This window comes from Balaenoptera borealis (assembly GCF_965194805.1).
Source record: "Balaenoptera borealis genome assembly, chromosome: 12".
In the NCBI taxonomy this organism is placed as follows: domain Eukaryota; kingdom Metazoa; phylum Chordata; class Mammalia; order Artiodactyla; family Balaenopteridae; genus Balaenoptera; species Balaenoptera borealis.
Genome location: NC_138869.1, coordinates 20,628,737 through 20,647,909, shown reverse-complemented (window position 1 = coordinate 20,647,909; position 19,173 = coordinate 20,628,737). Strand labels below are relative to the sequence as shown.

The window sequence follows — 19,173 nt, the reverse complement described above, 5'->3', positions numbered from 1 at the left end:
TTCCTGTTGTTAGATATTAAATCTGCATTTTGAGCCATGAATTCCAAAGGCATAATACTCCACAATTGCAAATGAAACCTGCTTTTTGAGCCCTCTATTCAGCATGATTCCTGCACTGTTCCAAATTCAACATCCTTTACTTTTGGCGCAAAACCTTTTTCTTTAATCTTCTGGGACATCTCTGTAGTTCCCAGTTTGTAATCTAGAGCTGTTTTATTCTACCATGCACTCTGGGTCATTTTTCAGCTCAGTAGCAAATCAGTACTTTGGACAGTAGCTCAGACTGGCAAATTTTCTCAGGCACCCTAGATGATCCTGTGTTTTATTTTGGAAGTAGACACACACACACACACACACACACACACACACACACACTATCACTACTCTCTTTCATATTAAACACTACTGCTGAATTAATGACATGCTCAATAACACATCAGCTTGGCAGCAGCTGTGGAATGCTCATTACAGTGAGAGCTATTGGAATGACAGAGTTGAGATTTTTATTTCTTTGAATTAGCACCCATCCTTATTCTCACATCTTCTGCTCTATTTGGGCAGGGGGATCAAATCAATATTATATAACTCACATGTTCATATGCTATCTCATCATGGTTTTTCAGTGAGAAAGGCTCAGTTAAGATGCGAAATTAAAGAAGCACACAGAGCCATTAATGTTTACCTCTCACTATGAGGTCAGCGGCAGATGAAACACTGTCCACCCCTGTCTGCACCACACAAACATATTTCCCACTGTGTTTCAACTGAATGTTTCTGATCATTAAATCGCCTGAAGAACTCTGTTGGAAAAAACAGGTAATGAACATATTATTAGTTTGAAAACACAGAGACTCTCGAAGGCTATGGCCAACAACACCACTGGAATAAAACCCGTATTTAAAGAGAAGACCTAGGTGGTTCCAAGACATAAGATTGCTACGATGGAAAGTATGGAAATAAAAACAGGTTAAAAACCATACATGATTGCAGACATAGATTTCTGTAGCTAAATAAACAACAAGCTTTCCCCTAGGCATTTATGGTTTCAGAGATAAATAAGGGCAGAGATTACAGTCTCAGAGTCTATTTACTTTCAATAGGGTGACACTTCTTTTTATATCCACTGCTCAGCACCAGCGCAACTCTTTTCTCTGGTTCCATCCTCTTTGCAATTATCTGCCTGAGAAGAAGACAGAAGCATTTAGGTATCTGGTGGGAGATAAAGGCAGCACGACAAGGGGATTATCATGGTTGAAACACTTTTCTGAACACTTTGAAGCTTAAAAAGCCTAATGCTATTTAATTCCTTCGCTACAGAATTTAGGGACGGTCAGTATGAACCCCTCAATAAGAAGAAATTAAAACATTTTTAACCAAAAACTAATAGCTGCCCATAAAGACATAGGCTGGCATTCCCCAGTGCCAATTAATGAAGCAAATGTATTTCTAAAAGCTCAACTTCAAATCGTCCTTGTTTTAAAAGAATGTAAAATCATGTTCGTAAAATGAGTAACTGCAGGCCAGTTTCATGCATTAGTAAAAGTATGGACTGAAATAAAACGATTTGGAAATCAAAGCCCTTTGAAAAGGATCACTTAATGGAAAATCTCTAAAATGGTATGGAAGAGGAAGCAATAAGTAGTTTGTCTTATTAATTAAAAGGATAATTTTACTCTTGGGTTTTCCCAGTATTTGTTGAAAGATGGATTCCACTATCCTGCTTTTAGGTAATTTCCTAAGATCTCCTATCAGGTAGTTTCTTAAATATTGCTTCCTATCCTTAGGATTCTTAATGCGCTATGTATTCTCCGTTGGTTGGATTGTATGGCTTTAGCCTGAATTTCTTAGTATCAGGAAAAGGCAGATGTGAGCTGATTGATGGCTGTAATTAAATGATAATCCAGAAACTGTTGAGTTTGCACATTTTACTTTTATCAAGTTAAACTTTTTCGTTTCCCTCCCTCTTTCTTTCTCCTCAGGGTTACTTAGAAATTTATCCCCAGGACAAAGCCTTCAATGCTTGCTGACCTTTAGAAACTCTTTAGATTTTATGAGCCCCATATACTCACAGGAGGTTGATTATCATTTCTATAGGAATCTCTTATTTTCAGTGAAGTAAGAACTGTTACGATTAAATTCCATCAAGGCATTGGGATAAGCTGTTATTCTTCCCTGTGTTTATTTGCTTATTTTGAAAGCAGTTGGGTAAAAAAAGAGAACTGGAAGTAGCACTGTCTTTTTGTCCTCAGACACATGAATATAGCTTTTAGGCACATAAGCTCGTTTTCTTTCTTGAAGGAGTAAAAAAGAGATTGATGTTGGGTTTGTCATTTCTGTTCACTTTGGTATTGATGGGTAGAGAGAGATATAACTTAGCTAGCTTGTGTAATAACCAAACCACCTTCCTGAAGAAATATAGTTAGGCTCACCATGAAGGGAAATATAATTTTTAATTATATTTTACACTGCAGAGTGAAAACGGAAGCAATAAACATGTAGACGGTAGGAACCATTGATTTTTTTTTCAGCACCAACATGAAACTGAGTGGATGAATACATAAATGAAAAATAAAATGTAGCAAAAACTAAGGATCCTGTACTTAATTTTTGTCTTTCTCAGTAGACTATATTTATATTGTTCCTCTTCTAGTGCTTTTTCTCTCTCACTCTATCTATTGTCTTTTCATGGAGCAATATGAAGAGTCAAGATTCATCTTAACAAAAGTTCATCGAATGCTTGCCGTATTAGACTCACTCGAGGTTAGAGAAGTGTGTTATACATGACCTCTGCTCTCTAGGATGTAAACCCAAGTCAGGGATATATAAATATATATGAAACAAGTTATGTTTACAAATTTAGAGAAGTTATTTAATAAAGGTTAAATAAAATCACATGGCACATACCATGTGTACACAACCTCAGAATGCAGGAGGCAGGAGATTTTTCCGTCCTGCCGAGGATGTGGAGCAACCGGTACTCTTGTTATTGCTAATGGGAATGGAGACCGGTGCAATCACTCTGGAACCTTGTTTAGAAATATCTACTAAGGCAGGATATACCCATAATCTACAACCCGGCAATTCCGTTCCTAAGTAATACATACTTTACAGAGATGTGTGTGTATGTTCATCAAGACATTTACAACAACGTTTGTGGCAGTACTAACCATAATAGCTAAAGAATGGAAACAACCTAGTCAATCAATGAACCATAACTAAATAAATCAATGAACCATAACTATATAGACTGACATAGCTAAGTCTCAACATAAAAGATATAAATCAGATAGAAAGGAGTACAATGATACTAATCTATCATATCATAAATCTAGACTGTGACTATCTTTGGAGGGATATTTAGGACTGCAACGAGGCATCACAGGGACTTCTGGAATAGGGGTCATGTTGCTTCCTGATTTCATCGTTGGTTACCTGAATGTGTTCATTTTGTGAAAATTCACTGGGCTACACACTTACAATTTGTGTATTTTTTGGCAGAACATAATGACTCTCAAGATGCAGTTGTTATAATGTACAACTATAGCTCTAAACGCTCCACTATAAATAGGACCATCAGTGAAAAGGTCAAATAACATGGCTGTTATTCTAAACTCCAGTTTCTTTCACAAGAATTAAATGTTTAATAATAAAAGTGCAATTAATTAGAACATTCTATAACTTCTTATTAAGATGCAATTGATTATTCCCAGACATTAAAAAAAGATAAAAAAGGAAAAGGAAATTCCAAAGGGAAGTTTCACTTATATCAAACCAATTCTTGTCCCCATCAATTTTCACTGCTAATGGTTAGAATATAGTTTGTTACTGATTAACTATGATAAAGGGGACAGGAGAGGAATGTCCGAAAAAACCCAAGTAGCATTAGTCTAATTGTGGTAAAATAGCACTTGATAGATTATTGTTCAGTATATTTATCAGTAAAATTGCATCTATTATTTAGATACATTTAGAAACATGCTTCTAATTCCTCAGAGTGTAAGTGTAAAACAACTTACAAACATTACAAACATTAATAATCTTTGAATAAATTCTTAGGAACACTAATAACCCTTTGAATAAAAATAGCTTCTACTTTATTATCTGCTAAATTAGTTTGTTAGTCTTTCTTTGTATTGTTTTCCTAAACTCTCCTTTGTCCCCCTTCCCTCAAATAGAACGGACTAGAATTGGGACAACGCAGAGTCAAAGCTTCATTTTCTTCACTTCGCTTATCCCTATGGCCCTTAAAACGTCCCCCTCCAAGTGCAGCAGTGTAATCCCCAGTCTTTCCAGAAAACAAGTCCTTTTTCTATGCCGCTGATCACAGCATTATTTGAAAATGGAGCTTTTAGCAGTGCAAGAGGCCTATTTCTACAGCTTCAACAGGGGTTTAAGAAGAGGGAGACATTTCCCTAAGTCATATGAATTTTAGCTCTTTCTCAGAAGCACTATCTTTTTAAATAGGATCATTCATTCCAAAACTATTCATTAAGCAATGGTTATACTTTAGTCGCTGGGGATACAATAGTGAGGGAAAAAACCAGTCCTTATGTTCATGGAGCTTACAATTGAAAGACAGCCATTAATCAAATGACTACCACAAATCAATGTAAAATTACAGTGTAATGCAAGTTCAAAATACACAGACGAATCTATGATTCTGGAGTCTCAATGTATTGATAGTTGAGCTAAGATTTGCAATATGAATACAAGCTATCTAGCAAAAGAGGGTAAGAAAAAAATGGTCTACATTAGAGCACTTACACATATGCAGAGACTCTAAGGCAGGTGACAACAGAGTCTCTTTTGGTAGTGGGAGGGATAGGCAATGTCAGGGGGGATAGTCAATCCACAAATCCATAGGAATAGGCCTCTCCCACTACCAAAAGCTCCATTTCTGTCCCCAGAAAACTAAAATTTCACTGTAGCTAATTTCAGGTTCATATTCATGTCTTAATGATAGTAAATTTTTTATTATATTTGAAAAAACTTGTAAGCTTTTCTAGAATTACTTAATTATCTAATTAGTTGTTCACCTAATTATATAGATTTCTCCTAGAAAAGATCATATTTCCAGAACATGTTACAGGTATAAACAGTATATGAATTTATAAGTCAAATCACCTTTGAAATAAATGCTAACAGAAAATCCAGTGAGTGCATGAGACGAAAAAGAAGATAAGCTTGTTAACTTTTTCCCTATATTTTCTTAGGTGACGATGCTAGTGGAATTTTTGATGCAGTTGAAAAACCACTCTGCACTGAAAGAAAAACACTGCATGATGTGATAACCCACGCCAGCTGGAGGTAAGAAAGAGACAACTCATTCCTAATTACACGTAAGCTGAGAGTACATCGTGAGATCTACCATATGCTACAAATCAAGGTATAAAATAAACCTTGGAACTTGGAAAACCTCTAGACCCCTGCAAATGTAGCGTGCACTCTGAATAAAACAAATTTTCAGCAAAAACTAATTTCCTAGTAAGCACTCTTGATATACATGCTGCTGCTGGACTGCCAAGAAGCATAATTTTCCAATTAAGGGGGAAAAAAGCATTTTGACAACTATTTGGAAGGCAAGGTAGAATAGAAGCTCCTCCTTTTTAAAAATCACTTTACACAGCCTGTTTCTGTATAGATTCCAATGTTAATCATTCATCCCGTCACTGGGTTGCCTTCCAAGTCCTGACACTGCATGTAAATCATACACAGGTGACTAGCGAACAGTCAAGCCTACAGGTTACTTCTGAAACCTGAGTGGTGTTTTTCTCTGTGAAGGCCCCTAAGGGAATTGGTGGCAGATGGGTCACCTCTGTATTTCTGACCAACCAAGTTAAATCTTGCCCCATCCCTACCCCAAATGGCTGCAACAAGGCCACCTTTGTTACAAATGGACACTGCTCACCCAAGGAACAGAAATAATTGGCAACCACTGAAACATGAAAATGGGTCCTAACACTGTAAACAATTTTAGTTTTTCCGACTGATTAATAATTTCATCTGAAACTGTCTGATGCCTGGTTGTCCAAACAGGTGATATTTAGTGCAGGTAATATGCAATCCATTCACATCAAAATTTTTCGACCTTCTTTGGTACCAATAAACTGAAATAATTGATCCATTACAGGATTTAGAGCCCTAGCTTGTCCCGTCATAACTGTTTTGAAAGAATAACACATGAAAGATAAAAACTTGGTCAAAGACCTTCATGCATATTTTAAACTGTGTCAATGCCCAAGTTACCTTAAAGGTATCAGCTTTTCTATTTCAACATCAGGTTCACATTAACAACTTGGGGATTTTTTTTTTTCTGGCCACTGTAGTGTTTATGGAGTATCTTACTGGAAGTTGGTGATCTCAGGATCCAGTGTCTATTCCCACAGTGATTGTACCTCAGTGTTTTCTAAACTTCAACCATTAGAGTCACACCGCCACATTTTTTTTTTTTTGCCATATTCCAGTACTAACTGCTCTACGATTTACTTGTTTCTTAAACTGTTTAACTTTCTTAAATAATATGGAAGTCAATACAGAAAATGTGCACTTTTATCTAACATGGAAAACTGTCGATCACAGTAATAGTTAACTGAAAATGAAAACAGTGAGTGGAAAATAATGCCAATGGACACTGTCCAAAATAATGTAAATGGACACTAGGTGGGCACTCTCAAAGTCTCTGAGACTTGGACCTTTGCTCTTTTAATTAAAAAGGGAGATTAGCAAAAATTAGAAAATCATTCGTGACAAACCTAACAACATAGTGAATCATTCTCCTTGATTTAACCTAAATGATTGAAATGAAATTGAAAATAGAATAGATCTCATTCTGCATTATTTAATATTGCCTATTGGGTACCTAGTCTGTGCTTTGCAAAACACTGGGCTACCCAGATCACTTAACCCAGTAGTTTTCAACATTGGCTGTACAGCAAATTCACCTGGAGAGTCTTTAAAAACATACCAGAAATCCCTAGGCCACATCCCGGAACAGTTAAATCAAAATGGACTAGAAAGAGGAGACCCTTTAGCTGATTCTAATGATCAGTTAGTATCTAAAAGCATTAAATGTCCGAGATTTTATATTCTTCACATCATCACTCCTCCTGGAAATAAAAGCTTCAAGATAGTCACTCTTTTCCCTAGCTCTAAAACTCTGCAATTAATAAATGCATAAAATAATCATTAAGTTAGGTTGCTTAGTGCTGGGTTTATAAGCTGAGAACAGTACACCTGTACATATTTTCATTCTGGAAGATGGGTGAGAAAACTAGTACCTGTGAAACAGGTACTATATGTCAAGTACAAGGCACATTTCCTTGACATTAGATTGCTTTGGTGTACTTGTTGTCATTTTAAAAACACTAGTCATTGAAATAATTCAACATGGTGATAGATTTCTATAGATTCATATAGCAACTTACTGTTAGTCAATGTGAATCACCCTAAGATTACTCTGAATTGATGTGACGACAGTTCAGAATGCAAGTATTTCAAGTCACAAGAGCCTACCCTGAGTAACAATTTATCTCATAGATCACAGGTCTTTTTTTTGTCTTTGTTGCTTTTACCCGCATATTAGAGGTTTAAAATACACTGGGAGCAGATCTGCCCCTTGCAGAATTATAAGGTTAGTATATGAAAAAGGGAATCCCCTGATACAAAGGCACAAAAAGCCACTGTTTCATGGAAACTTGACCAAGTTGTGCAAATGTCTTGTGCTCAGTTCTAGTTCCTATTACTCTTGCTGTGTAATAAATTACCCCCCAAATTTAGTGGCTTAAAAAACTGATGATCATTTACTCTGCTCAGCTATATATAATCTGAGCAGAGATCAGTAAGGGGACAGCTCGTCTCTGTTGTAAACCTCATCAGCTGGGGCAGCTGGAATGGGGACAGGCAAGCCAGCTTACATGACTGGAGAGTGGTGTCGGCTGTTGGCTGGGAGTTCAGCCGTTCTCTTAAGGTAGACCTCTCCACCATCCGCTTGGGCTTCCAAGCAGGAATTCCAAGAGAAATTGCACCAATGGAACCAGGTGGAAGTGCAGGCATTTTTATGAGCTCGCCTCAGCACTCACAGAGCACCACTCCTGCTTTTCTTTATTGATCAAAGCAGCCACAAAGGTCTACCTGGGTTCAAGACAAGAGGCGTACATTTCACCACTTGATGGGGAAGAGTGTCAAAGTCACATCGAAAGACGAGCAAGTTGGGTACAAAGTGTGCTTTCGCAGTCATCTTTGGAAAACACCATTGGACACGTCCCTCCAGATCCATTCTGTACCTGCCATACTGCTTCCTTTGGAGGCAGCTGACCTACATGGACTATATAAAATGGTGCCCTTACTTTCTGTCTTTTCCTTGGGTTCCTCCCATCAGGAAATCTGAGGAAGGGAGAACAGTGAGTTCGTGGTATTTGTTTATCAAGATTCATCCCTGCAGGGTTGTTTTACTCTGACTGTGCCAAGAACCCAAGATAGACTTAAAACAACCCCACCAACTCTGATCTAGACGCCCTTTCATGTCAGGAGCCTATGCGTGAGCCAGAGAAAGGATACCCGCAGGCAGAGAGAATAAAATTACACTCTCTCCCAGGAGAGTTGCTCCCGAAGAGATCACACCAACTCTACTACAACTTCAGACCAATGTATTCCCACAGTTTTCCTGATGCTCTGGAAATCAATCAATCAATCTCAAAGTCATATTTAAAAAGTTGAAAAAAAAGACTAGGTTGGATGCCAAATCCAATCTATCATTAGACTATTTTTTTTGTAAACAGTTATGATCTAAAATTTTAAAGTCAGTATTAAAAAATGGTTTACAAAATCAGAGTGTTTACTGTTATAAAAAAACAGCTAAAATTCCTGGTTTTTGTGTCTAAAATTTTAAATTGCCCCAAATGAGCCGTTTATTCTTCACTTTCTTATTCATGTCCAGGTCAATTAAATGGTATAATTAAATACTGTCTTGCAAAGTAGAATAATTTTCTTTCTGAAATCGGAGCATAAAAATCCAAGCCACTATGGACAATTACAACTCAATAATAAAAAGGCAAATAACCCGATTAAAAAACAGGCCAGTCACCCTGACTTCTGATTTTCAGTTGGCACATAAGCAGTTTAGCAGTCATCACTCTGTTCTAACAACAAGTAAAAGCTGAGTAACTCCTCTTCGATCTGACAGAGAAGTGAGGCCATGGAAAAAACCACTACCTTCAAAAGTGGAGAGACAGACCGACAAATACAGAGAACCACAACTTACTGGAGCAGAAATCCGCCAGCAGAAATTTCCCTGGGAGGCAGGACTGGGGTAGAGAAACCCAAACTGTGATGGGTGAATTGCTGGAGGGTCAGCGTGGACAGGTCTGAAAGCTAACACTCCAGGGAACCCTGACACAGGTGGTTCCCCATCCTTTTCTGAGTTTTACCTCCAGGAGCTCTACCGGGTCCTCACAGTGAATGGTGAGGAAAGATCCCCTCATGTTTCTGGCAGGGGAAGGGAAAATGAACCATTACGAAATAAGCCAGAGCCCTCTGTTCTTCTGAACAAAGGCTGCCTTTAGGAGAAACTATTTTACCAGAGCCTAACCTGCTGGGGTTTTGTAAGAGCCTAATACGTCTCCCTAAGAAAAATACCCCAATCCTGATCCCTCTAGCTTCCCACGCGGGGGAAGGGAAATACACAGCTCCAGTACCTCCGGCCATCCTGTCTCACCAGATGGGAAAGGGGGAGATGAAGAAGCACTGCGGAAGTTCACAGTGCAGGGGCACAGGCTCACCAGAACAGCAGACCAAGTCACAGGCCTGGAGAACACTTCCTCTCACCCCCCACAAACTCACTACGGTATCTGTAAAGGCCTGCTCACTGCAGTTCCTTTCAGCTAGCGCATCACGTATGCCTTTCAACAGAACAATTACCAGGCATATGAAAATGCAGAAAACACAGTGTTAAGAGGCTGAATACACATCAGAACAGGCATCAGATACGGCATGAAGTATCAGACCAGAAATTTTAAAGAGCTCTGATTAATATGCTAAGGGATTTAATGGAAAAAATAGATTGCAAAAAGAAATGGATAACGTAAGCAGAGGGATGGAAATTCTAAAAAACAAAAAAGAAATGCTAGCGATCAAAAACACTGTAAAGAAATAAATAATGGCTTTCATGAGCTCATTAGTAGACTAAACATGGCTGAGAAGACAATCTCTAAGCTTGAGGATATAACGATCAAATCTTCCAAAACTTAAAATGAAAGATGAAACAACTGAAAATAAAGAACAAAATACTTAAGAACTGTGTAATGGAGATATCAGAAGGAGAAGAAAGAGAAAAAGGAAACAGAAGTAATATTTGAAGCAGTGGTGACTGAGAATTTCCCAAATTTATATCTGAAATCAAACCACAGGCCTCTCTCCAGAGAGAACGAAAATGATAGGTCAGAAACACGGCCCTCCATAAAGAAAGGAAGAGCATCAGAAAACAAATAAGTGAAATATTCTTAATTTATCTAATAGATAACAGTTTTTTCAAAATAATAATTCACTGCTAGGAGGAAAGCAAAACTAAACATACTCGTGTCATATGACCCAGAAATCTTACTCCTTGATATGTACCCAAATTGAAAACTTATGTCCACACAAAACCTGCACACAGATGTTTAAAGCAGCTTTACTCATAATTTCAAAAACTTGGAAGTAACCAAGGTGGCCTTCAGTAGGTGAGTGGATAAACTACTATATCCAGTCAAAAGAAAAAAGAGCTATTATGCCATTGAAAGATACGGAGGAAATATAAATGTATAGTACTAAGTGAAAGAAGCTAATCTGAAAAGGCTACATACTATGTGATTCCAACTATAGAACATTCTAGAAAAAGCAAAACTATGGAGATAGTAAAGATTATTGGTTGCCAAGGGTTGGGGGAGGGAGAGATGAATAGATGGAGCATAGAGGAATTTTAGGGCAGTGAAACTACTCTGAACGATACTCTAATGGTGGATACATGTCCTTATATATTTGTCCAAACCCAATGAATGTACAGCACCAAGAATGAACGCTAATGTAAACCATGGACCCTGGGTGATAATGATGTGTCAGTGTAGGTTCATGGATTGTAACAAATGGACCACTATGATGCAGGATATTGATAGTGGAGTAGGTTGTGCACGTGTGAGGACAGGGGTTGTATGGGAACGACTCTTTGCACTTTCCGCTCACTTTTGCTGTGAGCTTAAAACTGCTCTAAAAATAAAATTTATTAATAAAAATAAGTTAATAAAATACTTATTAATAATTAATAACAAGTAAAAAATAAAAATTTTACAAGTCACAAAGGACCACATCCTTCATGATTCCATTATATGAAATGTCCAGAAGAGGCAAATGCCAGAGCAGAAAGTAGCTTTGTGGTTGCCTGGGGCTGGGAGTGTTTGAAGGTGGAGGAGTTGGGGGAATTATGGATAATGGGTGTGAGGTCTCTTTCTGAAGTAATTAAAATATTCTGAAATTGATGATGGAGGCACATCTCTTTGAATATAGTAAAAGCTATTTAATTGTACACTTTAGTTCAATTATATGAATTATTTCTCAATAAAGGTGTTAAATAAATAAGCCATCATGAATAAAAGATAATGCTATGATTAGCAGACACCCTTTACCTCCTCATTCAGTTTGATTGATCTGTTCATTTATTGGATTTATTAGATTTAAGCCTATTTTTGACAAGTCCTCTTTTTTCAGAATGTATTCATGAACCTTAGCCCCACCCCCTTTGCCAAACAAAACCAAACCAAAATTATAAACTACTAGTTCTTTCCTCTGCCTCCAGAGATGAGATATTTTAAATCTGCAAATCACAGATGCAGGTCAATATCTGTTAATCACAATTTGGAGGATCTGAAGTAATCATAATCAATATCGAATGAATTGTTACTGACTCTCTTAGAACTTTCTTTAGAAAATTTTTTTAAGTATTTGTACATAATGGTGTTTGGATTTTCATGTGCTGGTATATACACAAACATATTTACAGGAACACAAACATACACATTACTGTCTCTTTGATGGTAGCTTATAGTTTTCAACTGGCTAACAGTAGGGTGGGTCCAGTGGTGGAATCCCAGTATGTCCTAAGCTCAACAGTGAACAACTGACAACCCCACCCCTGAGAAAAAAAGTCAATTCCTAAGAATTGGAATGATGTCATTTTATGGAAGGTTTGTGGGGAAAAATATGAAATTCACAACAAAATCTCCCTGAAATATTCTTTAAACATCTGCATCTCTCCCAAAGTTTCTCTCCTAGTATCACTAGCCTATCTAACTTCCCCAAAGTTTCTTATGTAACCCTCCTTGAACACTAGTTCTAAAATCTTCATATTCCCCTTCAAATTCCTATAGCTTGAATAGCCCATTCAACCCAAGAAAAGTTATGAAAACTATTAGGAAAAGAAGAATACAGATTTTTTGACTATGTGAAAATGAAAACTTTTACTCTATGAGTGATAAAATAATAGACAAAGTTAACATAAAAGTGACTATACCAAAGGAAGATATTTCCAGTGACTCACACTAAGATATAATTAATAGCTTGACTACATAAGGACCTACTGTAAATCTGTAAAGCAAAAGGCTTGACTTCTAATGGAAGAAATGAGCAGAGGACACAAATCTGCAAGGTATGGAAGAGGGACAGGAAATGGCCAGTACACACTGTGAATTTGTGTGTAAGTGAAGGATTTCCTGCTGTGACCTAAGGAGAACACTGTCCAATGGACACAAAATATACATGAGATGAAAATCTATTATATGCAAATGTCAATATCACTACTGTGTTTCTAGCAAAAATAAAATAGGTCTTATCTGGCTGATGGTTGTCTTGAAGCAGTGTGTGTTTTGTTTTTGTAACTTTCGGAAGTCATTCCCTATTGCTAGATTTAAAATAATTTTTTGAACACTCTTCTATACAATAACCCAAGCAGCTGGGCTATTGTGAATTTCTCTAGCTAGAAATTAGGTAATTTTTTGTTTTCTGCAGAAGTAACGATGCATTTCATGAGTCAGTATTAAGCCCCCAATTTTCTTGATTTGGAGGAGTCAGTCATAATTCTGAATCTTTCTTAAGTATCCAAATTACTAATAAGCAAAATGGAGAGATTCTCCATCTTACTATTAATCTGAGAAATGAGAAACTGTTGATAATGAGATATCACTTCTCAACCATCTGTTTGGGAAAATTTTTATTTAAAAAATCAAGGGAAAAAATCATGTGTGGGAAAGAATGTGGGGCAACAGGCACCTCCTGCTCTGCTGATGGGAATGTAAATTGCCGCAGCTTTCCCAGAGAACACTTTAGAAGCAATCCTACCAGCGCTGCTGGTAGCAGTAACAGCAACAGCAAGAACAACCGCAGCCAACAGCTAACATGGGTTGTTCTGAAGTATTTTATACACTTACCTCAGAATAAATGACTAGTATCACATCAGTTTTACAGATGAAGAAACTGAGGCAAAGAAAGATTAACAACAGTTCACAGGAGAATGCAATAGGTTAAAAGAGATGGAATTTTGAGTACCGATGTTTTAATGATGCAACTATATGTATAATTCCAGTCCTATCCAGCAATTCATACGTGAACAAATACCCCCCAGAAAAATTCCTGGGAATTACTGACAAGGTGTCATTACTCTTCTTTCAAAATACTGTTAACTATTCTTTTCCTTACCTAAATACTCTCAGAATTGTCTAAAGTGGTGTCTGATTGCTAGTCATTCTAGAAGCATGGGAAAAAATTGAAGAAAAATGAAAAGCCTTACATTATAATAGCTGCTTTATTTCATCTAGGAGCACTGATTTTTTTTTTTCATGATTCTTTCCCTGTCTCTCTCCACATCCAATCCATCCATCCATCCATCCACCCTAAGAGAGTACTGGAGTTGTCTTTATTTAGGCCTTGTGTACTTGTGCAAATTATTAACATGCATTTTATATATCTTTTGAGGGATCTTTTTGTCCCGTTATACTGCTTATTGGTCACTGTTGATACATAAGTAAGCTATTACTTTTTGTGAATTTATCTTGTATCCCAGTAGTTGACTGAACTCTGATTAGTTTTTAAAAATTTTAGAGTTGATACTATTGGGTTTTGAGTAGCCCTGATATCGTTTTGTCCAAATAATGGTAATTTTGTTTCCTTATTTCTAAAGTTATAATTGGCCCAAACACCTCCAAATGGTTTTAAAGTAATGGTACCTGTGTGCATTCTGTCTTATTGTTGATTTAAATAAAAGTATTCCTGATATTCCCTTTAAAGACATTTCTGAGATGTGGAAGAAGTATTTTTCTGTTCCTACAACGGGTCATTAATTTTATTGAATGTCTTATAAATGCCCACTGAGAATACAGTGGTCTATTTTATTATATCTATTGATATGAAGCACGCACATTTCCTAGATCATCATCTAGTGCTTATGAAAGTTTACTCTTTCAGTATGATGTTCAGTTGTTTTTTGCTAAAACTTTATTTAGGTTTTCATACTCTATTCATGAAATCGATTCATATTTACTAATTATTTGTTATCTTGCCAGGTTTTATTCTCAGGAATATGCTAACCTTACAAAATAAATTGAAAAGATTTAAAACTTTTTATATTGTCAAATAGTCTATATAACAATTTAGCTATTTCTTAAAATCTTAAAAAAAATTACCAGTAAAATTCTAGCCTTAGAATCTTTTTATTTGTGGGGGAAACGGGGGGGGTGGCTGTTACTAATTTACAGTTTTTCATGATTATGAATCTACTTAGCTTTTTAAATTCTTATTAATTTTGATCACTTATATACTCCCCCAAATTTTCTACTTAATTGGGTTTTCATATATATGACTTGAACATGGAATATTCTGTTTATTTTTAATTCTTTCTCACCCATTACGTTCTCTTTCTCATTTCTAATTTTAGCTGCTTTAACCTTTATTCTTCATTAATATTTTCCAGAGCTTGTCTATTGCTTTTGGACATTGCTCCATCCATCCATTTATTCTTCCATCTCCTTAATATATAGTTGTTTTGTTACTTTCTTTCCTAAAATTTACAAGGGTGTGAAAAAGATGAAAAGGAATGTGTATTTTCTATTTTTAGGATCAATTTTTTATGTGTATCTGTTACTTCCATTATAAAATAGTATTAAATTGTGTTTCTGATTTTTGGCAAATGATCTGTTGATGGTTGAAAGAGGAGCTCTCAGACTACATGACAATTTAGTTTCTCATTTTCTATTTGTTTTTGACTTGATATATTTTAATGGTACATTAATTGGAATATTATGATTTATGATTATTACCCCTGCATGGCAGAGCAAACTTTTTTCAAAATAAATTTACCTTTTTTACTCTTAAAGTTTGCCTTGAATTCTTATTATTTTTTAAATTAGTAATTGTTACCGTGTTTCTTTTTGTTGAATTTGACTGATAAATATTTGCACATCTTTTCATTTACAGCCTTGGTTTTTGTTGTAATTCCGCTGTCTTTATGGGTTTTAATTCAAGTTACATGTTACTTGGTTTGACTGCTGCTCGTCTTCTTATAAATTTAAATCTTACAGGGTTTCCACTAGGGGTGGATTGGACCATTCATCTTAACAAACGTTGTACGTAATAAACGCAGCCCTGGGATACTAATCATACCCTAGGTAGGAACTGAGACTCTAGGATGCCTGGCTGAGCAAACAATGAGTTAGTGAAATAAACTCAACTTCAACTCTTTTGCGCATTTCCCCGTTTCCAATAGGCATTGGAGAATTTTTTTCATCCCCAAATAGCTTTGTGGGAGGGGCTGGGCTTCAGGGATGTATGCTCAAGATGAATAATATTAATTCCCCTGGTCTAATCCCCAACTTTTATGGACTCATTACTGGATGTATTCTCTAAAGGATCCTTCCAAGTCAGTTTATATTTTGAATTTGGACAAGATATAAGATTTATAAGACACTCTAAGTGGGAGATGTTTACAAACGCAGTGTGTCACCACAGGCAGTGTTTGAATGAGTGCTTTACCTCAGTTCTGTATTTAAAATGCACACAAAACCTCTTACAGAATTTTGTGTTGTAAAATAACTGCTATTGTCAAACTTTTAGTCCTCATACCTAAGTAATTCTATGAAACAAATCAAGTCACGGTGACCATATTGTATTATTATACACAAAGGATTTCTTTCAAAGATACTCTTTTCTGCCACTGAGAGCTGGGAAATATATCAGGTCTCAAGCTCTCAAGCAGCTGCTGTCACTAGACTGAGATTGTGGCCTGTGGGAGATAAATCACACCAAAGGCAGCCAGTTCAGTGAGTCGCAGATTGGTTGTCACTGCTAAACCTCTTATTGCTTCCAGTGACTTTTATCCACACACATTCTAATTCATCATAGATCCAATCCCATAAAACGTGTGAAGCTCTATAGCTTGGCTCTATACATTCCTCATTTCTAAAGTATCTGCCGCACATCAGGTTTATCAAAGCATATCTATTTAAACATCCTTACAATATACAGGAAACTTCTGGGGTGTTTAGGTTCGACAGTTTCTAACTACAGTCAGTCTCCATAATGGAATATGTCTAAGTCCAAAAGTTAGCTTATCAAGGCAAGCCAAATTATTCTTGAACGTTCTTAAAAGCATACTTAAATTTCCAGGCCCTTAAATCCTTAGGTACCAGCCAAAAATGTTCTTTCATTTCTCTTGAATTTGGGGGCCATTATCTCCTTTTTCCTGTCAGTGGAAGCTTAGATATATTTAAAAGCTGAGAAAGAAAGATTCTATACTGGGAACTGGGTGAATGATGTAATCTCTTTTTTCTCTCTCTCTCTCTTTTTTTCTTTTTTTTTGCATGGAGTGGAATTTTTTTTTTTTTTGCATGGAGTGGAATTCTGTTGGTTAAACATGGCTATGATAGAATGCTACCGTAGACATATTGTCGGGACTGTGTCTCTTCCTATTACTGTGCATATATAAAATTTATGTACACGTAACTACATACATTCTTACCTACATAGGCACAACTACATATGGAGACATCTAGGTATAGCCCAAAGGGAGAGAGCACAACGTTCCTGGAAGAGGGACCAGTGTGTGCAAAATCTTGTGGTGGGAGGGAACATGGCAAATACTAAAAACTGATGTGAAAAGAAACCAGAAAATGGGGAACAGAAAGTTAAGTAACTCATGCAAGGACATCACCTAGTAAGCAATAGAATCTAGACCTCACCTGTATCTGAACCCAAATCCCCTGCTTCTCTAATTACACCACACTCTGCCTATAACCAAGATTTGCTTGGCAAACAATGGACTTAAGTGGATGCCTTTTACTGCTGACTTATTTATACAACTCTGATTTGTCCCATGGAACAAAGCCTGTATATGACCCATATTTCTCCTTTGTGATGTGTCAATTTGCTTTGGACAGTTGGCTTAATAAGCTTTTCTGAATGCTATATATTCTGACTGTGCAGAAACCTACAACTGCTCTTGAGACAGGACGGAAAGGGGCAGGATACAACCACTAGATAAATGAAGAAGGGGTGCAGCCCTTAGGATGTGATAAAAACTGGCTGGAACCGGCTGAAACCAAGGTGGCATGGAGAACAGTCTGGTCCTTGACCTTTAGCTCATTATACCTTCATTATAATACTGAAAGTGGCCCAATTCCTGGAGATCCTCACCCTTTCCTGGAATAGCAAGAACATTCCTCCTACTCCTTAGCACGTGATATTACTCAGCCCACAAAAAAAAGACCAACCCCACGCCCTGGGGCCACTCTCACTTTCTGAGCAGGACCGCATTCTGCCTATGGAATGTGTCCCTCTAAATAAATTTGCTTTCACTTTACTTTGGCTCGCTCTTGAATTCTTTCCTGCTTGAAGCCAAGGACCCTCACTTGGAGGTCTGTCCCAAGGACTCGAGCGGGTCCCTGGACGTGACAATTTCCTCTCCTCCAGCACTGTCAGCACACTGCTTTGGCATGACACGCAAGTCTACACAACACATCTGATCTAAACTGGAGCTTTTGGATTTTCCCAAAAAGGTGTGTTTTTTTTTTTTTTTTTTTTACAATGAATGAATATTGAATACCCAGAGTCGTCTCAATGACAAGTGGCTGAAACAGCTGAAAGCTGCCAGTTAGATTTTCCATTTTCTAAACTACCCACCCTCTTTTTAAAACATGGCTCCTACACTATCCAGCTTTCTAAGCAACTTTCCCAGTTACCGGCTTCTCCCTCACATTTTGTTGCTTTTGAAAACAGGGGCTATATCTATGAACACACTGGGATAAAAGACAAGCAGACTCCTAGGTCTTCAGTGAATGCTGCAGTGAATACACAGAGGACAAGAGCTGTTATATGATTCCCTTCTCATGCAACAGGAAAGCAATTTACTTAATTGCTTGTGCTTAAGGGTAATGTCATCTTGTATGGCTTACATTTTATACTGATGGGAGAATACTAAGTTACTAATGGCACAAGTCAATAAAAAAATTCATAGGCCATGAATGAACATGTTAGAAAAAGACCAGAACTGGCAAGTGACAGGTTTAATTCATGCAGTTTCATGTTTCAGATACGTGATTCCTGTAGAGAGATGACTGACTCAATACCTTACGTAGAACCTATCAAGTAACACAGGAGCAGTTAAGTTACAGTATTATCTTGAATATTCTTAATTCCAAGACCCTCTTAGAGAAAGCAGCCATCTAGCTCAGTCTCAGTGAAATGTTTGTTTGAGGATGTTTGATGCATATTAAAATCAAACTGCTGGGACTTCCCTGGTGGTCCAGTGGTAAAGAATTCACCCTACAATGCAGGGGACTCGGGTTCCATCCCTGGTCAGGGAACTAAGATCCCACATGCCGCGGGGCAACTAAGCCCGCACACACCACAACTACTGAGCTCGCGACTCAACTAGAGAGCCTGCGTGCTGCAAACTACAGGGCCCACAAGCTCTGGAACCCGCACGCCACAACTAGAGAAGAGAAAACCGGCACGCCACAACTAGAGAGAAGCCCGGGAGCATCAACGAAAGATCCTGCATGCCACAACTAAGACCCGACACAGCCAAAAATAAATTTTAAAAAATAAATAAATAATAAATAAATCTTTAAAAAAAACCAAATCAAATCAAAGTACTTTGGG

General features: G+C 37.2%; 1 protein-coding gene across 4 annotated transcripts in view; it reads right to left on the bottom strand.

Annotated features, from left to right (window-relative positions):
- Window positions 1–19,173, bottom strand: part of CNTN3 (contactin 3) — a 330,473-nt gene that overhangs the window by 41,705 nt on the left and 269,595 nt on the right. For all 4 annotated transcript variants that reach the window (XM_082345351.1, XM_082345353.1, XM_082345352.1 and 1 more), the window contains one exon: window positions 683–800. In XM_082345351.1, coding sequence (XP_082201477.1) covers window positions 683–800 — 118 coding nt within the window. The remainder of the gene's footprint in view (window positions 1–682; window positions 801–19,173) is intronic.